The sequence below is a fragment of the Chrysemys picta genome, chromosome 9 (genome assembly GCF_011386835.1).
Source record: "Chrysemys picta bellii isolate R12L10 chromosome 9, ASM1138683v2, whole genome shotgun sequence".
Taxonomy (NCBI): Eukaryota; Metazoa; Chordata; order Testudines; family Emydidae; genus Chrysemys; species Chrysemys picta.
In genome coordinates this window covers 3,990,266-4,017,677 of record NC_088799.1, presented here as the reverse complement: position 1 = coordinate 4,017,677, position 27,412 = coordinate 3,990,266, and the positions used below count along the sequence as shown (strand labels likewise).

Here is a 27,412-nt window from a genome sequence, read left to right as displayed (position 1 = left end):
TGAGTCCCAATAATGGTGCTGATCACAGTCATGGGCTCGGGTGCGGGACTGAGACTCGAGGTCTCTGAGTTCAGTTCGTGGCTCTGCCATCACCTTCCTGCGTGAGCTTAGGGCAGTCACTTAATCGCCATGCGCCTTGGCTTTCCATTTACAAAAGCCGGATGGTTATGATGGCGTTCTGGCCTTTCTTCCACCCGTTAGCTTGTGTATTTAGATTACAAGCTCTTGGGAGCAGAGACGGTCTCTTACTATAGGTCTGTAAAGCCCCCAGCACAATGGGCCCCCACTCTCAGTTATGGACCTTTGATGCTAGTGTAATAATAATGACCACAGCGGTTAAGGCGTGCTGCAAGGACATGGCTGTGCTGTCACCTCTGTGATATATTCTATCGCTTTCTGGAGTTCTCTCTTCCAAAGAGAGAGAGAGAGATGAGCAGCAAACTAGTTTTCAAGGCTCACTTCTTCTTTTTCCTTTTGGCTTTAATAAACGTGAGCTTAAGTTTGATGTATTCCGCAATGCTAAAGCCCTTTCCTTTCCCAGAGATGGGAAGGGAATAATCTCCTTTTATTTTAGAGAGCTTGGGAGCCCATCTCCGCTGCAGCATTGTCTCTTATCAGGGAAAGGGTCTGTCATGAAAGACATCCTAGAATTCACATGCTGACTTGGGCAGAATTCTGTTACCAGGGGATGTGAGTGTGTATTTCACTCAGGGCCGGCTCCAGGCACCAGCCTGGCAAGCAGGTGCTTGGGGCAGCCGCTCCGGAGAGGGGCGGCACGTCCAGGTATTCGGCGGCAATTCAGCGGACGGGCCCTCACTCCTGCTCGGAGCAAAGGACCTCCCGACGAATTGCCGCCGCAGATCGCGATCGCGGCTTTTTTTTTTTTTTTCTGGCTGCTTGGGGCGGCCAAAACCCTGGAGCCGGCCCTGATTTCACTAATAGGTTCTTTGCCTAATTTCACTCTCATCTTATTTCTTCTTTTGGTCTTTATTCTGTTTATTGTCTAGGACTGTGGTGGCCTCCTGTCTGAAGGGGACAATCAGGGCTGTTACCCTCTGGATGGACACATCCTTTGCAAGACCTGCAACTCAGCTCGGATCCAGGCACTCACTGCTAAGGCCAGCACTGACCTTTGAGCGTCTACCACCACACTCCCATATTTGCCTGTTGGGGGAATTGCACAACCTTTTCATTTAGCATGACTCCTTTCCAGCCTAGGACCTAATTCTCTATTGAAAAAGTAAAGCTGGAAGGCCTTGGGACAAGCAGGCAGTTTCTAAGTTTATCTCGGTTTGATTCACATCTCCTAAGAAGCACATTAAAATTGGGATGATTGGGCTCGTTTCTCTTCTTACTCTGGTGTGAGGGCCTGATCCTACTCCCATTGACATCAGTGGGAAGTTATATATTGGACATGATTCCATAATATTAGACTTACACCAGTGTAAAACCAGCATGTAAATGCAAGACCAGAATCAGAGAAATTGTTATCACAAGACAAACCATACAAACGTTGGCCATGAGACATTGGGCCTTTATATCGGCATTGTTTTAAATCATAGGGACACAGATTTGTTTTAAATCATAGAGACCATATCTTTTTCTTATGCCCTCGCTTGTCTCCATTCCCTTCCAGTTTCATAACTTTTTCTTTTCTATAATATTATATTTCGCTGTGGCATAAATGTATTCAGTAAGGATGCTTCCAACTCTCAGATGCTAAGGCATTTATGTATGAGCCATCTCTGAAAGTTGTGAGCCTGCAGACACACACACGCGCGCACACACGTACATACATGTATCCTTTTGATAAACTAGAGCTATAAAGTCACTGAGAAGTTATGTTAATTATTTTGGGGGCTGGAAAGGGTTAAAAAGAAATTCAAAATGGCTTCAAAGAAAATGACTAATGATAGCCACCACGGGCATGCTCAAAAGGATCCTAGGTTCTCCGGGGCCAATGCAGTTACATAGTGACCAGTGCGCACTGCTTGTTTCCAAACAAGTACTTTAGCAATGGAGTCTTGATTCAGCTTCCACTGACATCACTGGAAAGACACCCATTGGATTGAATTCTACCTTGAGACAGGCTCAGGCATTCGGGGATGATGGTAACATACCAGAGCTGGAGTTACAGTACAAGCTATGAGAATTGTTTAATATTTCAGCATTTAGGGCTTTCCAAATAGCTGACATTTCTGGAACAGGAATGATTCATTTTTCATCTCAAGTTGTAAATAGGTGTAATTTAGCTCCCAAAAGGGAAAAACGACAGACATCTTTTCTCCTACAGTTTCATCACGCAGGTTTTTCTGTGTGGAGAAATGTCATTGCAAAGGAATGATTGGGGGATGTCACAGTTCCAGGAAAAAAGGGACGTATCGATGCACTCTTCAGGGAGTTAAAAATTTGCACCAAGGTTAATAAAAACCTATGCGCAGGCAGTTTGTGGGGTTTTGGGGGGTTGTAGGTTTTCTTTGGGGGGGGGGTTGTTAATTAAAAATACATTATAAATCCACAACTCATTTTGTACAGCTATAATATTCTTATTCATGAAACCCATAATAACTAAGGTGCAAATTACATGGGAAAGGAGCAATTTTCATATCACTGCATTGACATTAATATCTTATTTGCAGATGTAATCAAAGAAAATACCTTTAGCTGCACTTAACAAATTAAGAGCCAGAACTGAAGCATTTCAGGGCTGATTGACCATATTAATAACAAACTTGCAGTTTTGAAGAGTAACTTTTGTGAATTTTGCTCTCTCTCACAATAATAAATAGTAAAATGGGGTGCTTTCCCCTTCAGTCTCTGTAACAAGAGCTGAATAAAATTACATCACCCAAACCTGAAAAGAAAAATGAGTGAAATGAAATGAGATGGGTTGGATCCAAGCGAAGATTAAAGAAAATGGAAAATTGCCTCTTACTGTAACTCCTGAAAATGGTATGTCCCCTCCCCGCTCAGCATTTCGGTTGACCTTTATGGCAAAGTCCTATTGAATATAACAGTGAATAATAACATTTCTGTAGCTGTTTTTTAAACCATCCTATAGAGAATTTAATAGAGAATTTAGGGTCTGTCCCCCAACACTTTCACCAAGTTTTTACTGGGCTAACTTCATTGGCTTCAGTGAAATTAACCTGGATTTGCACCACATCAAAATGAGGTCATTTTTCTAGAAATCTGTAGGATGACTGATCAATCCCATAGAAAGTATATTGTTCTCCATTAAATCCTGCAGGACTTTGCTACTGGGGCAGTGTCTATGTAGCAGCATCTCACCATCATATTGGAGTTTGGCCCCAGCCTTCAACAATTTCAGCATTTTCCCACAGTAGATTAGTTAGATATGTTATAATTTATTTCATGCAAAAAGTTAAGTGCTGGATAATTTTTTAAAATAAGGATATGACTCCTAATAGGCTCCATTTGATCTACTGGTCCTAAGCCCTGGTACCTAAGGTAATTTTGAGCTTGCTAGCATTACATGCAGAAGATTGTTAAACACTTGTCTGAACTGAATCTACCAAAGCATGGAAGTTCAGAGTGCAGGTGGCTAACTTCACTTTATCACACATTCCATTGTGCCTTAGAACTGGGTTTCTGAGCATCTTCTCTCCAAAGTACACTGGGAATGTGATGTATACAACCGAGCATGGCACTGATGTAGCAACTATAGCTCTGAACTTCTGTGTCCTTGTAGGTTTAAGTCAGTCTGTCAATCGCACTGAGTGGCATATTAGAAAGCGATGAGAATTAGCTACTGTAATTAGGACAAGGGTCGTGGTCTAGTGATTAGAGGAGGGAGACCAGAAGTCTGGATTCCTGGGTTCTTTCAGTGCCCCGGCCACAGACTCACTGTGCAATTTTGAGCAAGTCACTTAACCTCTCGGTCTGTCTATCCCTCTTCACAATAGAGCTTGATAATTCTTACTAACTTCCCAGGGAAGGGAAGTGACTAAATAAAGTAATTTTAGAGTGCCCTATGCTGCATAAATTCAAATCCAGATCCTCCCTTTCTGAAAAGTTTGGTTGGGTTTGTGGTTTTGGAGCAGCCCATTCCAGAACACCCATTTTTAGGGTGTTCTATGAATTTGGTGGTGTGGGGGCTCTTAGATCATTGTTTCTCAAGCATTTTGAGCTCCTTGGATGGAAGGAGAAGGGGGAGTGTTGTTATCATTATACATACAGCAGCTAATTTTCAGACTTGAAATATCTGGGTAATGTTGTTTTAATTTGGTTTCTCCTCCCTAAAATAACCAAAGCCAGTTGCCCATTTGAGTGAGTGAATAAGTGCCTGGAGTGTTTTTTTTTAAAAATCATTCATATGTGGTGCCTAAACTGATACAACTATATTTTGGAAGATACACACACACACACACACACACACACACACTCTGTCATGTCAGATTTTCAGCCCTGATACTCGCGGGTTTCAAATGGATCTTTAATCAAGGCATTGCTCTAAAGCACCAACAAAATATTGCTTAGCCACAATCTTTATCATATATTTATTACATATCCTCATTTATCTATTCCAAAGAAGCCTTTTTTACCAAAGAGATCTTGTTCTTTTAAGGTACATTTCAAAAGTCATGATAAATACTCACGTTGTTTGCTGATGCATTAACGTTCAGCAATTTTCCTTTGACAAGGAATGTGAAGATCACCTAGACCTTTCTATTTCAATCTGCCGATTTTTTTGCTGGTGGTTCTTTGCCATTTCTAGCATTTGTGTGAAATTAGGGCTTGATCCCGTGTTTCAGGTCACCCCGTTGGGAGTTTGGGGTGCAGGAACAAGCCCTTGTTTAAGCCTTGGCTCGGGAAAGTATTTAAGCATGTACTTAATATTCAGCACATGCTTAAATCCGTTCCTCAATGGGACATAAAGAGATGCTTGAATTTACTACATCAGATTTGGTTGCCTTGGTTACAGCCAAATCCCTTGTGACATCATCAAAGTGAATGATCGTATTTTGTTAATGTAATTGCTTTATTGTCATTTATTGTTTTATTTTAATTGTTGCCTGAATGTTGCCTTTTAAAGCAGAAGACAACATCACAGCTTTAGATAATGCACCTTTCATTATGATTTTTTTTAAATAATTGTTAGATTTTTATCACAGCTGCAAAACACTTGGGGAATGACTTAGTCCTAGAGACACGGGGGAAGCGAAACGTTTGCCAGGGTGAGCTCTACACGCGTTCATCAGACGCTTAGGGCAGAAGCAGGAATGAAGTGGGACATAGGTTAGCTCATTATCCGGGCGTGAATTACACACCCTACAAGCATAAAAGAGTTCTCGGTATAGATATTGTGTGTGGAGACTGGTGCACACAATCACCAATTAAATCCAGTCTAGTAACACATATTTTGGGCCCTAAGCCTCCAACCTAGCTGAGTGTAGCAAAGTTTAGCTGGGGCTGCAAAAAGTGCTGGTTCTACAATATAATTTCCCTCCCCTGGCCTCATGGAAGGTCCGTGGGAGTACTGGGAAAAGGTAAAACAGAGGACAATGCAGAGACCCAGGAAAATCCCATCATCAGCATCCATGGGGGGGCGGGGAATCTTGTCACTTTGCTTTACTCTAGTTTAGGACATAAAATTCTGTGATGCCCCATTTTTGTCTAGAAACTGAACAGCCCAAAGGAGGTTTTTTTGGTTTTCGAATTGTCTTTTGTTAATGTCTGGTTCCCGTGGTTGATTCTGTGGGCTGATTTGATATTAGATCATCAAGTAGTGCTAATCATGCTTTATATAGAGATCAACACTATAAATCAGGGTTGACACATGAGGAAGTGTGCTGTGGATTTGGGTGGTGAAAGTCTACATGGGAAACACCAGTCGCGTGTTGATATTTGTTTGAGGATCTACTGCAAAGAATGGAGAGGGCCACCTAAGGCCATATAGAAGTTAGTTAAGTGTGAGTTGATATAGGGACTCTGAGAACGATACTTCTGTTAAAGCTGGTCAAATTGTTTTACACTAAACTTCTGTTTTGTTGAAAGTTTGACCTTTTCTCTTTGATACTTTTTGGGGGAAATTGTCTATTTTCTGTTCTCGCAATATCTTTCACATCGTTTGTTATTAATAGTTTAATCAATATATTGTTGACATTTTTATCCTAATAGTTTTTGAAATGGTTCTCAGTTTTTCATTGACCAAAAATGAAGTTTTCTTACTCAAAACCATTTTTAATAAACAAAAGTTTTCGGTAATGATTTCAAAAACTGTATGGTAAAAAAATCCTGTAAAAGTGTCACAAAAATGTTCATGGAAAATGGATCCGTTCTGGATGTTATGAAGCAAACACATTTTGAAAATTTTCACAAAATCTTTCTTGTTTTCTGATTCACTCTACTTCCTGTGCAGACACCATTTTCCTAGTTACTAACAATCCGAATAATGTGACTTTTCTGGGAATAACAGTGTTACTTCTGTTGGACACAGTTTTTGTCTTCTCCCTTCAAACCATGCCCAGGCTGGTTAGGAAGATGGTGACCGTGTCAGTTGTCCTTTGTTTCAAGTACTGAAGGGTGTAAGTAGATTATGCTCACCAAGATCGAGAAACTCTGGTTGAACCTCACGCCCTAGCACCATTCCTTTGGGCTTGGGAAAGGCCGTTTTCCATATACATTTCCAGGAAGATTGTTCTTCCTCCTCGGCATTTCAAGTTTGCGTTTGAAACAGGTGGTTGGCTGTCTTGATGCTAGAGCCCTTGTAAATTGTAAATGAAATGTGACTGGCAATACCGCACCTCTCCTTAAGCCAGTGGTTCTCAAACTTTTGTCCTGGTGACCCCTTTCACATAGCAAGCATCTGAGTGCGACCCCCCCCCCCTTATAAATTAAAAACACTTTTTAATATATTTAACATCATTATCAATGCTGGAGGCAAAGCGGGGTTTGGGGTGGAGGCTGATAGCTCGTGACCCCCCATGTAATAACCTCACGACCCCCTGAGGGGCCCTGACCCCCAGTTTGAGAACCCCTGCCTTAAGCCAACTCTGAATCAGTCCAGTTCCATTGGCGAGTCCATAATAATAAACAACCTAATCTAGGGTTCGTGGTGAACACGTAAGTTCTCAGCTTTGTTTTTAGAGACACTAACTATTGAAAACTCAGTAGAAATGTTTGGAATTATATATATAAAAATAATATACATATTTTAGATTGTCCTGAGACTATGACTCATTAAAGGTACAGGCAACAGTAGGTAGCCGGGGCAGTTTTTATTATACTTGCCCTGTCTTCATTTCTGTGCCGCCACAGTCTCTATCTTTTTGGCATTAACCCAGGTATAACCAACCGCCCCACTGAATTTGCAGCTATGCTAACAGGGCTAATCTGAAATGTTCTTTTTGTTGTTTGTGTGTCTTCCTGATTATTCCTCAATCTAAAAAAAAAAAAAAGCCCAAACCCCAAATGGTGATATCTTCTTTACGTTTCCCAGGCATTAGAGTCCAGTCCCGGGAATCAGAACTCAGGGGTTCTGTTTGCAGCTTTACCTCTTTCTCCCTTTGTCACCTTAGACAAGTCACTTAGCCTGCTTCTCCCTCTGCCCCAGTTTATCCATCTCTGTAATGGGGACGATATATTACCTACCTCACAGGGGTGTTGTGAGAGCTAGTTACAAAAGGTAAAACTTTTTGAGCTCTTTAATCAAAGTAGCTATCTGCATCCATAGCATCAGTGGCAGGAGTGCCATGCGAATGCCTGCCACATGAGAAGAAAAGAAAATGATTATAATTATTGCTTTTAAAATGATTGTCAAATTGTGCCTTAAATTTTCAGTTAGATCTAACCGTGTAATTTAGAGCAATAATTCCAGGCCTTATGTTGGAGAATCCAATCAGCGATTTGTTTGAAAGGCTAGATTTTTTTAATACTTTTTCTAGACAATTAGGTTATTGAGGGGCTCTCTTCTTTTATTTTTTCTCCTCCAATTTTATTTCGGCATGAAAGGGGCAGCCAAAATGCACGTTTGTCTTGTAGGTGGCATTTTCATCTGTTTTGTGTTCTTTTAGAGAGATGCCACTCTGTCATTTTATGCATAATGACATCTCTTTAGATACACACCAACCAATGAGATTGTTTTGCTAAAGTTAGCAGGCATTTTTTTTAATCAACCAAATTTTGGGTTGTGGGGAAAGTGTTGCAGTTCTTTGCTACAGGTTCATTCTAACTTTCACTGCAAAGACGAAATTTTTTATAGTCTTCCCATATCTTTACTGTAGTTGGAGGTTGACACGAGCGTTAAGCCAGATTATAAAGGGAAATACTCAGTGTAACCTAGTTCCATTTAGCAGCAAGTCTTTTGTCAGCTCAGGTCCTGTTGGTTTGGGTTTTTAAATGTCAAATTACAGACTTAGGGTTTCCTAAAGATGAACAAAAATGGCACTTCATGTGCAGTAATTTGGTGGTTCCAGGCTGCAGTATTTTCCCTACGAATCTGGGTGTCGTATGTTAGGATCCCGCCTGCAGCCGACAGTACATTTGACCTATTATCCAGTCCATCTCATTGCTCCTTTTGGCTGCCTTCCCCTGCTCCCACTTGGTCCGTATTTACACAGTTTAACTGAGCTTTTCTTTCTGCTGAAGGTCAGAGGCGAGCGATAGGAAACACTACACTTTATAAACAAGCAGAGCCGTTTTAACCCCCGCGCTCGGGACACGAACGCATCTTTAGGTGGTGCACTGTCTGCATCCTGAGAGTGCATTTGACTGGTATAGTATGCAAAGCCACAAGATATGCTTTTTAATGAATTACTCGCTGTCATCCAGCCACACAGCTTCAGCCTTGCAACACAGAAAAACCTTCCCGCAGCAATGCACTTACAATAGCTTTCCTCTCCCTTGCAAAAAGTGAAACTTTCTCACAATATAAACTTTGTGTATATTGCACAAAATGCTGGCAGTTATTTTCCCGAGGCTTCTTTCTGTAACCTCTGCGTGGCAATGTTGAAGAGCTTGCCTTTTTTTGATGAGATTAGATGTTGCATATTGATGTTAGCATTTCAAAGGCCTGTGGGGCTTTGGAACGTATTAAGAACCTCTGAAGTTAATATTCACCATGTTTTAAATATTCAAAAGTAAAAAATCTGTATAAAATGACTCTCGGTACACATAGACTATGTTGTTTCTTTTTGAAGCAAGCACTGGGGGGCTCGGGGCTCTGCTGGGCTCGTTCTTAACCTTCTTTCGTTCCAATTTATCAGAACCACTTGGAAATAAAGGGCCCGGGCTCTTATCCCACGCCAGTTCTAACGGTGGTGCCTGTGATGGAGTGGCTCCTGATTTCCTCTGGGATTGAGTCCAATGGGTGGGATTTTCACAAGATCCTAGGGGAGTTTGGAGCACCCAATTCCCACTGAATTCCAACCCCTTTATTGTCCCCATCATGGCAATGTGGCATGTAGGGCCTGAATCAGACCTCGCTCGCATCATAGTCTGTGTCCAAAGAGCCCGTTCTGCTCCTCGGGGCGTGCACTGTGTGCCCTGAATCAGGAGGAACTCCAGTGTGGAGGCACTGCTGTGAAACTGACGTGAGAGGAAACTCAAGCCTGTGGCTTTTATGTCAGCAGGGACAGGGCAAGCACATTCTGTTCCAGGACGCTGGGACAAAGCTCCCTTCAGTTCACCCTTAAATATGCCAGAGGAGATTTTGCTTCGCCCGAACGTCCCTCTTCTGCTGCGTTGCGAGGGGCAAGATGAAAGCTGTCAGCAGAAATGCTTCTAGGGAAAACTGCCGGCCGCTTTAGGTGAGGGTCAGGTAGAGCTTGCAAACACTCAGCCGTTCCGCTGTGCCATTAGTTATTCCAGTCTGCCTTCCCCTTGAGTGCACACCGGGCATCTCCCAGGAGCACAGCAGCTCTTTGGATACACACTACGTGCAGCATCAGGGTTATCACGTTGGCCCTTGTTTGAGTCAGCCCGAGGGGCTCGTCCTCGGGTCTACTCTTGCAAGGTCCTATGCAAGTTGTTAGTCCTGGCCCCTGGAGGGGCAGAAGACGATGCTGTCATTTTTGGCTTACAAATAACGCAGCCCTTTGGAAATCCCCTTTCCCCTCTCTCACGTTCCTGACGAAGGCAAGGCTTTAAATCTTGAATAGCATGGGTGCTTGCCTAGCATATGCCTTGAATACGTTGTCAGATTGGGAGCAGAATGAGGGATTTCAAGATCAGTTCCTCTTCAGCCCTGATGGTAGGGTCCTTGTTTGAAACTAGACTTCCCCTTTTAGACAAGCCCTATAGAACTTACACTTTAATGTATGGAACGAGAATTCGACTCAGATTGGAACTAACAGGGTTCTGTATAAATTTGCCATAGTTCTGAAGGAATTACTCTAAAAGCTTATGGGGCAGATTCCCTCATTGGTGTAAATATGGTAGTTTACACCAGTGGGGGGATCTGCCCCATAGGACGTTATGCTCTATGCAACTCTATCAACCGATTTGTTTGAACCATTCTATAGAAATCGATAGCAGGGATAGACTTCTTTAATCACTTCTGTAGGTGGCTTCCAAAAAACCCTATAGAAACATTGCAATTTTTTTTATTAAATTCTTCAGGACTTCTCCATAAGGGCTGTGGCTTATAAAAACACGAGACTTCACCCAAATTAAGCTTTATTGATACCCAAGTTTGTGTTAGATGACGTTGATAGTTAATCGAGGAGTAGTAATAGAATCATAGACATAAGAACAGGGTTTGATGATTTTCCCATGCCTAGTGCTGATGCAGATTTTTCTAGCATTGTGTGTAACTGAGATGAGAATCTGACCCAGAGCATAATGGTTCAAAAATTTCACTCTAGTTATTTTTATTCTTTTGAAATAAATTTTTGGATATTATTTTGGACCTGATCTTGCAGCCTTTACTCACGTGAGTAGTTCCACTGACTTTGGTGGTGGTATTTGTGTTCGCGTGACGGGATCGGGCCCCACTACAGACTCTAGGAAAGAGATTGCAGAAATATTCTGTTTCACTTGCATTAATCACACCAGGACGTTTCCACCAAGAGCTCTCTATTTAATAAGTAGGAGGGCCTGTAATGGCAATCTGAGTTCTGATCTTATCGACAGACATTATGACTTTCTAGGTATTGCAACTCTATTCAGATTCATTTTGCCTCTGTTTAAACTTGGATTGATCAGTAAGAGGGAACAGCAAGAGATGGGAGGGCCAGGGAGATGCAGTGACTATAGATAAAGGAGTTTTCTTCCTCCTGTGTCTGCAGGATTTGAAGCTTGGAATGGAGCACACACATCATAGAGGAAAACTTTACCAACCATGCATAGGGGCTGTGAACAGTATACCCGTTCTATAGCTTTCAAACTCTTGGAATGTTTGTAGGAATGGAAATTTGAATCTTTTTCAGGTCTTAGCTAGTGTACTTTCCAGCGAGGGAGTTTACATACCATCATTGATGGCAGCAGATCTGAGCTTTCATTTTGTTTTTAAATTCAATGTCTAGCCCATATGGTTGCAAAGAAATCCTTCCAAATATGGCCTCCATAGGAGGCTGTCTTCCTGAGTCATGCAGGCAAGTTGAAATCGAAGTCCTGATTCCGTTCTCGCTTAGGGCAGGGAAAATCAGGAGTAACTTTGGTGGAGTTGTAGCCGTGTAAAAGTGGGATGAGATCAGGATCAGGATCTCTGGGAGTTTTGAACTCCGACGCCCCCGTTAATCTCAATAGGATGTTATCCCAGACACATCATGATGTCAGTGCATGCTAAAGTAGTTGCAAACTTCGCTGCTGATGGTTTTGGCAAAAAGCACCCAGCTTTTCAGGAATTGGACTAGAGTTTGGGAATGGGGGTGGAACTGAAGAAGAATGAACCCTGTTTTTTTCTGTTATGTGTCAGCCTAGCTGTGTTTGCTCAGTAGGGATAAAATGTACTGTATAAGTATAAGAATCTATGCAAAAAAAAAAACCAAACCTGGATATTTTAATGCACACAGAACTAACTCTATGCAAAGCCTCCCTTTTCTCCAGCAAGCACGATTATTTCTTTAAGTTTTTTTGTCTGACTTTGCACAAAGCACAACGCATTTTTTTTAACACGACTTCTAAGAAAGTCGATACCTAAAAGGAGGAGGGGGAGGGGTCTTACTGTCAAACACTTGGATTTTTCTGGCTTGGAAATTAATAATTTCTACACCTGACCCAATTCCTGCAGCTGCCAAAAAAGAAAAGAGAACGCTATTTAAATTTCGCATAGAGCCATTTATCTCTTAAAATATGCCAAAGCAATTTGAGGTGGGGGTGGAGACTTAACTATTTATCTCCACAGCCTATTTTTTTTTTCTCTTTATGTTTCTAACTGTCAGGGAAAAAGAAGGCTAGAAAGCTATTCTTGGGCTGTATTATTGATGCACTTTGTTGCCATTATGCAGGGTGCCTGTGTTGCTTCACACAGTGGGATGTTATATGGCCATATTCCCCACACACCCTCTTTGGGGAGATCTGGATTAAATCTGACCAGCTACTATCTACAAGATTTTTTTAAAAAACTATTTTGAGAACCGGGTGTAGCGAGGATTGAGTTCAGACTTGCCGACTTCTTTGGACGAGTTTTCAGATGTGTCAGAGATCAGACAGGAAGTACTGAGGGCAAGACTCCAGTGCAGTGGCTTTCAATCTTTTTGTCTTTTGCAGACCCCACCACAAAATTTCGAATGGAGGTGTGGACCCCTTTGGAAATCTTAGACCTAGTCTGTGGGTCCATGGATCACAGGTTGAAAGCCGCTGCTCTAGTGAACGGGGCAACGTATGTTGTATGACTGCAGGCACATCATGTCAACTCTGTGTGCCTGGGTTTATGCTCCCATATCTTCTGTGTTTAGATTGGAAATTCTTCAGTGCCGAGACTGCTGTTCGCTGTGTCTGTACAGCACTTAGTACTATTGGGCTGCTATAATCCAAATAACATAATCGTCCGTTTTGTATTATCAAGCAAATTCAATTGAGCAATGCCAGTTTCCTGGGAATTTCCCCAAAGTAAGGGTCAGCTTGTTTTAGGACCCTCCAAATTTGATTCTATGTTTTAAAAGGTCAGAGGAGTAAACAAAGTGCATAGGAACGGTTTCATGATTGAAAAATGCCAAGACTTAAACTTTCCCCTGTAGTATTGGGAGCCCCAACTCAGCGATGTGCTATCTGCATGTGAAACTGGCCAAGAAGAGTGAAGTGCAAAACAAAACAAAAAAATACACGTGGCAGAAACTAAATGATATAATTGGCCTGATTTTCACAGATGCTGCTGCAGCTCTCCCTAATTTCAACCCAGAGGAGCGTCACATGGTCAGCACTTCTGAAAATCAGCCCCCCATGTACTTTTAAATTCCTTCAGTATTGTGAATTGTATTTAGGTCACGCATAGGGGCCAGCTGAGAACGGGGCCCCCGTATAAACACAGAACAATAGACAGTCCCTGCCATGAGAAGCAATAAGGGTACGTCCACACTACCCGCCGGATCAGCGGGTAGCGATCGATCTATCGGGGATCGATTTATCACATCTCGTCTAGACGCGATAAATCGATCCCCGAACGCGCTCCCCGTCGACTCCAGAACGCCACCAGGGCGAGAGGCGGAAGCGGAGTCGACGGGGGAGCCACGGCTGTCGATCCCGCGCCGTGAGGACAGGAGGTAAGTCGAAATAAGATACGTCGACTTCAGCTACGCTATTCTCGTAGCTGAAGTTGAGTATCTTAGATCGATCACCCCCCTCCCCCCCTGTATAGACCAGGCCTAAGTTACAGGTTCATAGATTTCAAGGTACAGAAGATAGCATCAGATCAGTCTAGTTTCCTAGTCACAGATAGGGAATTTTCCGAATTTGAATTGTTGGTGGGGGGTGCATTTTCATTTGGGAAACAGGTCACATTTCAAAGAGAAAGAAAGAAAGGATGTTGTCTGTAGCTTTTTTATGTTTTCATTATTATTATAGTTGTTTTAGTGGTCGAGAAATGAGAAAAAGATCATAATCTGAAACATTCCATAAACTAGAGACAAAGTCAAATAACTCCCGTTCAAATATTGTTTCACTTCAGCTGGAGTTCGTCCTGTTCTTTTTACATATGTGCATTATAGAAGTAGAAGATGGAGAAGACCATTAGCTAAATTAGTCCATCTCACACTCAGTGCACAATCTATTCCCTACAGTATATTTTCTAGCGCTTTGTCCAGTTAATTTTTTTTTATTTTATTTCTGTTTTTACATAAGATCTTAATAGCACAATGGTTTTTGCTAGAAACAGGGTCTTCTCCCTACTGCTAACTACGGGAATACGTGCAATGATTAGAAATCGAGAGCAGATCTCCTTGCATGGTGCTAATATTCCTGAGGATGGCAAGATGGTATAAACTGAGGTCGGTTTACTTTGAAGCGCGCAGTTGGAGGGTTTGGTTCATTGTTTAATTTGCTAAGTTTGTCCCCATGTAAAAAACAAAACGGTGGCATTATGTTTTGGGGGGCGGGGGTTGCATCTAGTGCCTTCTCAACAGACCTGGATTGGCAGGAAACCCCTTCCGATTTGGCATAGAGAGACGCATTGACTGTCCTGTGAGACAGACAGATCACAGAGCTACGTCTGTCCAATCAATGGTATTTCTAATTTGCCTATTGCCGTAGCAGCGAAGCATCTAAAGAGCACAAGTGACGTGTTGCTTACTACTACATATGGTGGGTCTTAGGAACATTCCCCATATATTTTACTCTTTGTACCAAGTGCCACAGCTCATTAGACCTTCTCTATGGGCAGAACAGGGAACTAATCAAAGTGCAGAGCAAGGATAAGAACAATCAAAATGATTCCAAATGGAAGCAAAACGGGGAGTGTCAAAGATCAGCTCTTCATTAAAGCGTACCAAAGCAACAGCTCATACCTTGTATGTCGCCCAATAGACACAGTCACCGTGTAGATCTCCCTTCTGGATAGTAATAGGTGTCAAAGCCCCAGTGTTGTTGACTCCCTGGTAGTGGCTAATTTAAGGGGTTCTATTTTGCATACACACCAAAGTTATGGAGGTTAGAGAGCCAGCGATGTGTAGGGAAACATGCTTGAAAGTTTGCCTGGTCAGTAAGATCTAAGAATATTAAGCACTTTGGGGGGATATGTTTGGGGATGTTATTTATTTGATTGTAAACTGCCTGTGTTTCATGTGTTCTTATTCCTTGCATAACACTGGAGGGTAAAATCTAGAGATGCCAGAGAACGCTAGGTGCTGTGGTGGGAGAATTCAGGATGCCCCATGCCAGCTAAGCCATACCAGGTGCTCAGTGTGCTCTGACACTAATTCCTGAGAATATCCCTGAGTGCCGCTTGATGGAGCGGTTCCCCCTGCTGTGTACCAGGGAGGGAATACAGGCCAAGACTAGAAGAGGTTTCAAAAAGGAACCGGATAAGTTCATGGAGGATAGGTCCATCAATGGCTATTAGCCAGGATGGGCAGGGATGGTGTCCCTAGCCTCTGTTTGCCAGAAGCTGGGAATGGGCGACAGGGGATGGATCACTTGATGATTCCCTGTTCTGTTCATTCCCTCTGGGGCACCTGGCATTGGCCACTGTCGGCAGACAGGACCCTGGGCTAGATGGACCTTTGGTCTGATCCAGTAGGGCCATTCTTATGTTCTTATGAGTAATGTTTGTCCAAAGAGACAGCAAACTGGAGGCTTGAGGTGTTCTAACACCGAATGCTCTAGCACCTCCACCTCTTTTGCTGTCCCTCTGGAAGTCGGTGCGTGAAGGGAAAGGCATGTACGGAACTGACCCGGTCCTACCCTGGTGTAACCCTCCAGACTTACGGGTGTAAGTGAGATCAGAATCAGTCCTGCTGCATTTAGATGGGCAGGGTGTATAAGTCAGGACACAGCTCTGTAGGTAACATTGCTGAACTCTCCAGAGCCTCACAGCTCCCCAAACTGCCCTAGCCCACCAATTTTTCCCCGTGGGTGCTCCAGCCCTGGGTGCTCTAGCCTTGGAGCACCCACGGAGTCGGCGCCTATGCTAACACCCTGCACACATACACACCGCCTGGAGCTGGCCTCCTCTGTGTGCTTCTAGCCACTCCGACCAGAGATAAGCCCAGGAGACACATTTTGGATCAAAATCCAACTTTCCCCAGTCCAAGGGTGTTCATAGCTGGGATTCTGTTTCGGCCCATCATAGCAGATAGGAACCAGCTTCACATGTTGGGTCTAGATCCAGACTTTCCAAGGATTGCAGGGAGTTGGCAGAGGCTGTAGCTGGAATATTGGTTCAGGTCCATCTCCGCTCAGAATAAACAGCAGAGGCCGGCTGGCTTTAATCATAGGCAGGCGCCTTGCGGGGGGGGTCCCAATCACAGTGGGTGCCATTCCAGAGAAAGGTCTCTCCTTGGCCAAATGCCATTTCTGAAGTCCCAGCGCATCTTCCCAGAGCTTGGAGACCTGAATGGCTGTTGCACATTGCAAGGAGGAGAGTGCACCCAAGAATGTATTCACCCTACAGAGCTGTGATGCCTCAAGCCAGCCTGGCTAACGGCAGCATTCTGCATCGGGGCCCTTCGGAGAAGTTAGCTCTTTGGCGTGAGGTAGTTTATAGTGAATTTCTATGCAAGGTGTGAGGTCTGTTACCGTCGGGAGAAGAGTGTGACTTGTGGTAGGTGGTTTTACATCCTCCGGATGTTCTGGGCTTGGCAGGTGGAGGTTGTTAGTAGTGAGGACAGCTCCTTGGCTTTAAATGTGGATTGCTAGCTTACTAACACCAGGCAGCGGAGAGGCGGGAGAGAAGATAGTGCCTGATCCAAAGAGGCGTCTCCTTGCTAGAAATGCCATGCCTTCAAATCCTAATGAAGTAATGCAAGTTGAGCTTTCAGGATTGGTGCCTTATTCCTCAGTACCACTGGGTACCAGTGATTTACCATTTGCTGAGCACAACCCCGACTTAGCACCTAATCAACTAGGGGCCTAATCTTGGTGCCATTGAGATCAGTGGGAGTTTTGCCATTGACTTCAGTGGAATCAGGATTGGAACTCTTCAAATCTGTAAAGACCCGATCCTGCAAGCTGCTCAGAGCTCCTCCTGTGAGGAGAAAAACCTTGAAACTGATCAGGCCTCGTGGGTTTCACTGACTATTTTCAGGGGAATTTGAGACCGCTCAGGACAGGCACTCAGCAACTAGCAAGATTGGCCTGTAAGGTGATATATGAAGTTTACTATCGGGTAATGTGTGTGCCTGGATTAAAAATCATTTTATTCAAATGTCTTCTGAGACCAGATCCAGCATATACACAATTTCTATATTTATAAATATAGAGAGAGATTTTGTTGGTTCTCAGCTAGTTACCTCTTCTGAACCGCAATTTTCAGAGCAACCGGCATATATTTTTCATTCAACACGTAAAATGACTTTTTACAGTAAGAAAATGAAAGCTGTTGTAAGCATGTGTTTTCTATATTTGTATTATGCATTATCCAATTATACTGAGATGTATTTTCCTCTTTGCTGTGCTCTTTCGGTTGTTATCCTTATTTTATCAGTTATGCTTTTCTAATGTTTTGTAAGGAGAAAAAAATATTCAAAATTGCCAGATGCCTTTTTCCTTTGCAGAAGAAGAATCACAAATGCTTTTTATTACATTTTACCAATCCAATAAACTCCTTAGAAATTTCATTTTGGTTTGCTAGCGTGTGAAATTTTTTCCCCCAAGTCGAATGGTATTTGCTTTCTCTCCGCCTCCCCCTGCAATTGTGTCTCGTTTCTCTTTCTGAGCCAAATCTTTTCACCGTTAGCCTTCCCAAGCTGTTTGAAAAAGGTGCTCAAAGCCAACGTCTGCTGGGGCAAGGATGCTTGAAGAAAGTCGGGAGAGAGACCTCTCAACGCTTGTGTAGGCCATTGCATGAGCTTTGTAAACCTGAGCCTTTGGTTTGGAGAACACTCCGTTCCTGAGCCCTGAGGTAATCGCCGGTGCAGGCAGCGTGTGTGTTATAGGGAGGTGAGGCTAAGAACATAGTGCCCCACCGACGAGTACTTTCCGGACTGAACTGTGGTCTGATGCAATGGAGTCGAGCAGCCTCCTGTGTATCTGAACACAAGAGCAGGGCTCATCCCATTGTGCGGAGGGAAGACCCGAGTGTGGAATGTAAACCTGTTCATGGGCTGCCTTCAGGATTGTCACTGAACTACGTCACTTGGACTGTTCCCTGCTCAATATATTGCCAAGCCCAGCTGCTCCGAAATCAGAAGGCAGGCCCCCAAAACTGATGAGAGCTTGGCTTTCAAAATCCCGAGCTTTAAAAAAACAAACAACTTTTGTTTGCTTAACTGGCATCCAAGGTTTTCTTTGTCATCATGAATGCTACTGTAAAAAAAAAAAAAAAAAGCCATGATTCTACTATAATCACATGAATCCAAGAGTTGGGGCTTAAAATCAAACACCAACTATTGCAAGACACAATAGAGCCATGAGTTACCAACACTGCCTGCTGGATCCACTGTGGGAGGGACATCCCGTCCCTGCGCAAGAGCTGATAGCAGGAAAGTGAGGGAGGACATATCAGTCTGCCCTCCCCCCCAAATTAGTGATCCCTCTTTTCCTGTTAAAGAGGGAGCTTTGAGTGCCGTGTGTGCTCGTACCAATAGTGCCGTCCCTATGTGTGCATGGAAGGTCCGTCGAGAATCCTGGTGGGTTAGACATCACCCATGCAGAAATTTTCATGCTCCGCTGCAGTTCCCCCAGCTGCCAGAGGGCTCTCCTGTTGGCTGGCTGGCAGAAAGCCAGTGAGCCAACCAGTAAGCGGGCAGTGAGCATGCCAAGGGGACGCAGTGGGGGCTGCAGGATGAAAGCCCCTCAGTGTGGGAAGGAGGATAGCCCAGTTGTGTGAGAGGGACTGGGGTGAGGTCGAGCCTGCAGTTTACCGAGAAGGCTGGGATTTCCAGAGGAATCAAGGGAATGAGTCACCCAACTCAAGTTAAAATACAGCCCCCTTTGAAATCCTTCGGCTCCTTTGAAATCCAAGCCCAGGTTAAGAGATGCTCAGATGTGAACGTAGAGCAGGCGGGGTATGGTGAGAGAAGCAGGAACGGAGGGCGCTGTGAAGAGAAGCCAAGCGCAGGGCAGGAGACAGAGGCCAACAGGCCTTGCCCTGCCGCTAAAGCGTCCTGCCACATTTAAAGCCAGAAGGGCCCATTATGCTCACCTCGTCGGATGACCTGGAGAGCACAGGCCCGAACCTCACCCAGTGATTCCTGCCTCAAGCCCAGAACTTCTGGTTGAGCTAAGCTTGTTTTTTAGAACGAGGCACCTTATCTTGATTTAACCACGTCTGGGGATGGAGAATCTACCACCTATAGAACCCTCACTACTGAAATTGTGCATCCTACTTCTGGCCTGAGCTTGGCTAGCTTCCAGGCAACTGATCTTTTGATACCTTTTCCTGCTAGATTAAGAGTCGTCCCCTGCCCCATCTGACACCTCCCTGCCTACGTGTAAACCATGATCAACTCCCCGCTGAACTTTCTCTTAGTGAAGCGAAAGAGGCAGAGTTGCTTGAGTTGGTTTTGCATTTCCAGTCTGTTGGTGTCTCAGCCTGGAAAGGAGATGCCAAACCCCCGCCCCCCCCCCCCCCCCCCCCGAAGGCTTTGTGAACAGGACAGCTTCTGGGAAAGGATGACTTCTGCAGCTGCCCCGGCAGGGCGTGACAGCTTGAAGGGCTTTAGCTTGGTAATAAAGGGGTTCAAATGTGGCATCCTCAGAAGCCGATTCCAAGTCCTGTCTTGTGTTCCAGAATGACTCAGTCCTATTACTTCCTTTCTAACAAGGTGCGTTTTCTCTGAACTTACTCGGATGGAAAAGTTCCAGGGAGCTGTTGTCCTCACGCGCCTCCGAAACTCTTCGGAAGGGAGAGAAGTGATTAGCGCAGTTGGTTGGGTGGCTGCTTGTCTTGCCGCAGTTCCCGAGGTTGCAGTCAGAACACTCTGATGGCAACGGCAGCACCGTTAGCACGGCTGAAAGGCAGGTGCCGCAGGCTGGCTTTCATTGCTTTGCTCGAAGCACCTTTCAAGTTTGAAACCTTTGATCTTCCTCATTGCCACCTCCCAGCCGTTATGTGTCGTGTGACTGCTCTGCGTGGCGAAAGGATGTATATTTTTGAACGCACCGAAGGGCGCTGTTTCAGAGAGACTCTGTTGGCATGGCAAGCTCCACGAGTGGATTGCCAAGGTACAAAGGAGCAGGTACATCTAACCCTGTGGCAGCCTGCGACAGAGAGCCGCCCAGTCTGAGACGACAGACGCAGGCTTGCCGGGCTCGCACCAGTGCTCCAAAAACAGCCTTCCTAGGCGGCAGAGCCGGAGGCATTTACACAACTATTTTTACAGCGCTTGCCCGAGCCTTCCCAACCCAGGTCTGTCGACCCAGGCTGGGAGGCTCCCTGCCGCGGGCCATCTAGACGTATCCTCTGGGTTTGTCGGTGCCAGGTACAGCCTGCCTAGACGGTGTGGTTGGGGATTTTAGCCTGTCTGTCCCTGTCTCATCACTATCCATTCCTGGCAGGTTGCTACGCAGGGCGATGCCACGTCTGCTCTCTCGCCTGTCTCCCAACGTTTCACGGGGGGGGGGGGCGGGGAAAACACCCACGGGAAAACAGATGTCGAGGAAGTTGGCTAATAGATTGATGGTGGAATTAGTGTAGTAGTAGTACTATGGCAGTCACACCTAGCGGCCCCCAGAAGAGGATCCGTGCCCCAGTGAGTTTATCATCTAGATTTGGAGCATCTCCCCTCTACGTGGCTGGGTTTGGATTCAGCCTGGGGTGGTAGCAGACGGATCAGTCTGGGGGAAGCTTAGATTGCTGCTGCCATTGCTTGCGTGTGTACAGCACCCAGCGCAGTGAGGTCCTGGTCTCTGGCTAGGGCTTCCAGGTGCACTGGGAATACAGATAAGTAATAATGTGTTGTGGGGATAACGATAGGGCTTCACTGACAATGAAGTCAAGTAGATTCTGGAAGAGCACAGAGTTTCTGCTATTGCTTCCAAGGCACTGGCTGCATCTCCAGGGCTGCGTCACCCCCCGTGGAACCGATCGCAACATCTGCAAGGTAAGTAAAAGTACACTCCAGTCACTGCAGGGCAGAACAGACGGCACTTGTATCTTGGAAGCCCGTCGATGGTGGACTCAAACCGCGGCCTTTAAATATACATATAAAAATGCTGCTAAATCATCGCTATTTCAGCAACAAATTAATCGGGAATGCTCACGGCAAAGGAGTATATGAGGCAATAAATGGATCTGGCCGCTGATTCAAGGCTGACGCTGAGGCATTTAATTACTGCAAAAGCCAATTATCACACGTGTGCCCTCTGCCGCTGCACGACCTGTTGCTGCTGCACGACCTGGCAAAGGAACGGTAGTAAAGCCGGAGAAGAATAGATGTGTGTGTGACATACGTGGCTTTCTAACCAGGTCAAAATTCTGCCATGCCCCATTCCTAGCCTGCGCGCAAAGTGGTGAGCTCAGACCCCGGTGATAGGGGCTGGAGAAACACCCCTATTAGGGGGCACTCTTGGAGTTGGGGGGGGGGGGGATGGTTCTAGTTTTCTCAATTTTTTTTTTTACAGTCTTTTCATCAAAAAATGTTCACTTGCAGAGCATTTGGCATGATTACTCAGCTAGACAATTAAAAAGGTGGCGGCTGATTTTGAGAGGGGACTGAGCACTCGCACCTCCCATTGAGTTAACCTGGTGCCCTCAACACCTGTGAAAAATCAAGCCCTTCATGTCCAAATCCCCTCCTAACCTCGTTCAGCAGAAGTCACTTCTTCCCTTCAAAGGAGTTTCCTGGAGAAATTCTCTCTTAGAAAATCCTTGGCAAGGAACCTTAGCCAGTCTTGGCATGCAAACCTGCCTCACGCTGTCACGAGCAAGCCTCTGCTTTAAATGTTGATGAGCTCTTTGCTGCCAGTTAGCGATGGGAAACGCAGTCTGTGTGTTAAACCAGAGCTGGGAATTACGTCCAAATGCCAAACCGTTTGTTACACTTACTGCCCACCGCCTTCCGCCTTGGGGGGCGGAAACCTTCTTGACAAGCTAGTCCGGCTCATTCAGGCCAGGCAGAGGTGCGGTTAGAGAAATGTGTGAAGTCAGATAACCACAGACACCTCTGGAGGTCTCTCTCTGCCACTGATGAGAACCTTGGAACAGAGGAATGCCAAACTGGATCAGATCGGGGTCCATCTGGCCCATTATCCTGTCCCTGACATGGGCCAGCACCAGTTGCTACACAGGTTGGTGGACTTGTCACAGTTGAGAGGAACTGCGCCTGTATTCCCTCCCCGTCATGCAGGAAGGACACCCGCTCTAGGCTCCTGGTTCTTCACCTCTCCTGGGTGCAGACCCACCGCTGTCACCCTACAGGGTTCTTCTAGGCTACACTGCTCCCTGCCTACACTGTGATATCCCCAGCAAGCCAGATTGCCGAAACAGACTAGTGACGGCGCTTCGCTTTCCCCTCTGAGGCTATGAACAGCGTAGTTGCCCCCTGTCTCAAGTGACCCCACAGCTCTTTATAAACAAGCATATTTATTCTTCAGGTGAGCCTCACAGAGAAATCATACACAAAATAAAAATCCCTATATGCCTGCGGAAAGCTTCCCAGAGATCACCACCAGTCTTATGCGGCCTCAGTAGGCCAAAAACTTTCCATCCCTTCCCACAAAGGGTTGGGGCTCCCCTTGGTCAGAAAGTCCTGTCTGTTAGCTGGATCAAAAAGAAAGCCCTGAGACAGTTTAGACCAGACGTGGGCAAACTACGGCCCACGGGCCACATCCGGCCTGTAGGACCGTCCTGCCTGGCCCCCGAGCTCCCGGCCGGGGAGCCTAGTCCCCACCCCCTTCCCCGCTATCCCCCATCCCCTGCAGCCATGCGGGCCGCGCTCTGGCCCACCACTCCCGCTGGGCAGCGTGGGGAGAGCAGCTGGCTTTGGCCGGGTGTCACGGCTGCGAGCTCCTGCTGCTGGTAAGGGGGTGGGGAGTGCGGGGGGTAAGGGAGCATGGGGTCCTGGGGGGCAGTCAGGGAGGAGGGGGCGGTTGGATGGGGTGGAGGTTCTGGGGGGGCGGTCAGGGGATGGGGAACAGGGAGGGTTCGGAGTGGAAGTCCCAGGGGGCCTGTCAGGGGGCGGGGATGTGGATAGGGGTCGGGAGGGCAGTCAGGAGACAGGGAGCGGGGAGGGGTTGGATAAGGGGGTGGGATCCCGGGAGGAAGTTAGGGGCAGGGGGGTTCCAGGAGGGGGTGGTCAGGGGACGAGGAGCAGAGGGCGGTTGGATAGGGGATGAGAGTCCCGGCGGGGCTGTCAGGTGGCGGGGGTGTGGATAGGGGTTGGGGCAGTCAGGGGACAGGGAGCAGGGGGGTTGGATAGGGGGTGGGGGTCCTGGGAGGGGGTGAGCAGGGGAGGTTGGATGGGTTGGAGGTTCTGAAGGGGGCAGTCGGGGGCGGGAAGTGGGAGGGGACGGATAGGGGGTGGGGACCAGGCTGTTTGCAGAGGCACAGCCTTCCCTACCCGGCCCTCCATACAGTTGCGCAACCCCTATGTGGCCCTCACCAAAAAGTTTGTCCACCCCTGGTCTAGACTCAGGCTATTTATCCAAATGTCTTTTCTTTGTCTGTTGGTCCCTGGAGAATCTGGTTTGAACCAGCACACGTGAGCCTCTCCAGGTGGTGATACCTCTCTGGAGGTGTTATAACCCTGAGTGAATTTGCCTAATCATCCCCCCCCACACACACACACCAACTGTTCTTAGTTTCTGGAGGGCTGTGATCTCCCTCCCCCAAGAAATTACATACAGTCCCTGGCCCACAATGATACATACACGTAGTACAGTAAGATCTTCCCAAAGATATTGCAGGAAATGATCATCTCTGTCACAGCAGTGATGGGCTCACCTGTCCCCAGGACAAGTTCCCTCCTGACTCCCATTCGTTAGAGATCATCACGGACCCTGCCTCAAACTTCCTGAACGCTTGTGTTGTCTTTTCCTTCTTTAACCCTTACTGCGCTAGCGGTGGGTGTTCACATTATCTGTGTAAATGCCCAAACCTCTCTTGAATCCTGCTAAACCCTAGGCCTCTAGGATAGCTTGTGGCTGAGAATTTGGCAGGCTAAGTGAGGCTGGTGTTAAAGAGAACATGATGACCCTCTAAAACGTCCTCTGACTCCTGGAGCCCGGTGAGCAGTGTTCTTACCAGCTGTTGGTGACCAAATGCACTACAAACGTTTTTTTTCTCCTGCTGATAATAGCTCATCTTAATTAATTAGCCTCTTACAGTTGGTATGGCTACTTCCACCTTTTCATGTTCTCTGTATGTATATATATCTTCTTACTATATGTTCCATTCTATGCATCCGATGAAGTGGGCTGTAGCCCACAAAAGCTTATGCTCAAATCCATTTGTTAGTCTCTAAGGTGCCACAAGTACTCCTGTTCTTTTAACCAGGAAAATATCTGCTCTATTGTGTCAAGTATCAGAGGGGTAGCCGTGTTAGTCTGGATCTGTAAAAAGCGACAAAGAGTCCTGTGGCACCTTTAAGACTAACAGATGTATTGGAGCAGGAGCTTTCGTGGGTGACTACCCACTTCGTCAGACTCTCTGTTGCTCTATTGTGGAGATTCTTAATTTCCTAGCCGGTGTTGATTTCCCCTTTAGCTGTGGTTTTCAGCCAAGGCAAAGGAAAGGGAGATTCTAATGACAAAGCCAGGCAGGACTAGAGAAAATCCCCTGTTATCGTCATGACATCTGTGCCGCACGCTAAAATCAACATGCTCCAGCAAAGGACTTTATGAATTATTTTTAACCATTCACGCACTAACTCCTGCCAGTGCCATCTGTGTATAGAAGAGTGAAGGATAGCCAGATACCAGCTGTGGGTAGATATAAGAGCCTGCTTCTCTGGGGTTTGAATGCATTAGGAGGCTTTGTATCTGTCCAGAGATGGGCGCTTTCAATCCCATTTGTGATGCACTATATCAGACTGAAATAACGTCCGCATGGACCTGAAACAGAAACACGGTCCGATTTACAGCTGCCACAAAAATGTCCCCTGGCTGACTTGGGAAAGCTGTAGGCAGTAACCGTGTACTCTTGAAATACCTTCTTCCTCTGCAAAATTGACCTGAGGAAGGATGTACTGTTCATTTAAGGACCTCGGTTTGTTCATTTATTCAGAGAACATCTTCACTGACCACTGCTATAAAGAAATCTGCTTCCGGCTCGGCAGCTGGGGACCCGCTTCCTCCAAGTCAATGGGGCTGCTGACAACTGTTTCGCCAAGGAACTTCTGAGCTACACAGCTCTGGGCAGGGTGGAAGGATCAGGGGCAGGGATTCAGGTTGTTGGATATCTAGGGATGGGCACACTGGTTCCAATAAACCAATACTCCCCTGGCCCTTCGCCAGAGCATGGAGAGAACTTTGCCTGAAGGTCCAAAGACAACGTGGTGAACACTGTTTTTTTGCTTTGGTATCAGTTTTTTTCACGTTTCGTGTTTCTGCGCTACCTGAAACACCACTAGCAAGATTATTCTAGCATAGCCAAAGCAGGAGGCAATCCCCCCAGAAAGCCTGTTCTTATGGTCACACAGAGCCTTGACTAAGTCGTAGAATCATAGACTATCAGGGTCGGAAGAGACCTCAGGAGGTATCTAGTCCAACCCCCTGCTCAAGGCAGGTCAGATTCAGCAAGCTCCCTACCATGAGCAAGGAGTAGCTGTTGGGCGTATGTCCTGTTATTTGACATTTTTCCTCTGTCTGACACCGGGAGGCCAACCCAGATCAAGGCACCGTTGTGCTGTACAAATATAGCAAGTGGCCATCCATGTCCCAAAATGCTGCCGCTCTAGGTAGGCAAGACGGGCAAAGGGTGGGCAGCGTTGCCAACTCAAGCTCCTGGAGCCCTGCGAGCCTGTGAGGGTCTCGGCTTTCCCAAGACGTGGCCTAGCCCTCCTGGTTCCAGAGAGAAGCTTAAAATGGTGACGCCTAAAGACTCAAACCCCACAAGGCAAATAAAAAGATGCCAACATTTATTTATGTTTATATATCTCATGATGCATCAGCCAGTTTCCTGGGGGCCTGACTGGGGGCTTTTGAACACTTGGGATTGGCTGTGTGCAGGAAAAGTGACATGCCCAAGGTCAGCCAGCCGGCCAATGGGCAAGCCAAGATTTGAACCCTGGTCTCCTGACTCCCACGCCAGTGCCCTATCCACTAGACCTAACTGCCTGCCCTTCTCCCCCAGGCCAGTCATCGCCTGTATCTTCCAGCTTAGGCTCCTTTTTTCCATGATTCTTGCATCGCTCTGCTTTTTAACAACATCAGCATGGAAAGGCCTGCTGCTGCTGCCACCCCTCTGGGATGCTAGCCCGTCTCTGAGCTGCGGTGCGGTTGGCAGCCTTGGGAGTTTGCAAGGAGTTCTAGATTTGCATGCCATGAATATGCAGCTCTGAGTCTAGCCCCATTCTCCAGGCAGCTCTGGTACAGATGCAGATGTTTGCAAGTCACAGCGCGGCATCCTGTACATGTCCAAAGCCCCGGAGACTCTGCCCTCCAGTGCCTTTGGGGATGTCTTTGTGTTTGCTTGGCTGGTTTCACCCGTGAGCACCTGGTTGATGAGTACTCTGGACAGCACACCAGGACAAGACGCCTTATTCTAAATCCAAGCAAATATCGGAGTCTTCCAGTTCAAAGGTTCCTGGTCTAGAAGCAACTGTCCCTGCAGGAGACGTTCCTATATATTTCCAGCATCTGATCTCTGCAATAACACATAATGGCTTGGAAAGCTCACCCCAGACCCACGTAGCAGCGGCTAATGGCAGCGCCTACCCGACCTCCCTCCTTTTCCCCTCGTTACAGCAACTTTTCATTTCCATTTATGGGGACACCTCGGCAGCAGCTCCCAGGGACGGTGACTCTGCGCTGGGCTGAGGAGCATTAGGAACGAAGCTGTCGCTCTCCCCACTGAGGCCTCTCCCCGAATGCCAAGGTGCTCTTGCGACTAATTAATTACAGGGCCTAGGCCAGACCGCTTTAATGACTCCCGTTTCCTGCTGATGAATTGCAATCAGCACAGCTCCCGGCGCTGTTTGTAACGAGGAAACGGGGGTGGAGAGAGGAATCCTTGATTATCTTTTTTGATACATTTGAAGGCAATCGCTCCATGAAGGTGTGTCTGCTCGCTGACTCCCATTCTGGGAGAAGAGGAGAGGGATCTGGTGCGCAGAAGATGCTAGCCCGGTTAGTAGCAATGCCCAAGGTCCTGTCTCAAAGGAACGGCCTGCGCGATGGAGGCCATGAATAGTTCTTACCCTGCGCCATGTGGCGGGGGGCCCAACATTTTTCTGAAGTGCGGACCAGATACAGATTC

The 27,412-nt window shown here is 46.3% G+C and overlaps 1 protein-coding gene across 20 annotated transcripts in view; it reads left to right on the top strand.

Moving 5' to 3' along the window:
* Window positions 1-11,952, top strand: part of LPP (LIM domain containing preferred translocation partner in lipoma) — a 438,751-nt gene extending 426,799 nt beyond the window's left edge. For 19 of the 20 annotated variants that reach the window (XM_065557534.1, XM_065557541.1, XM_065557545.1 and 16 more), the window contains one exon: window positions 1,008-11,952. In XM_065557534.1, coding sequence (XP_065413606.1) covers window positions 1,008-1,136 — 129 coding nt within the window. In that variant the 3' untranslated portion in view covers window positions 1,137-11,952. The remainder of the gene's footprint in view (window positions 1-1,007) is intronic. The other variant, XR_010590535.1, reaches the window with a different exon arrangement.
* Window positions 11,953-27,412: the final 15,460 nt, after the last annotated feature.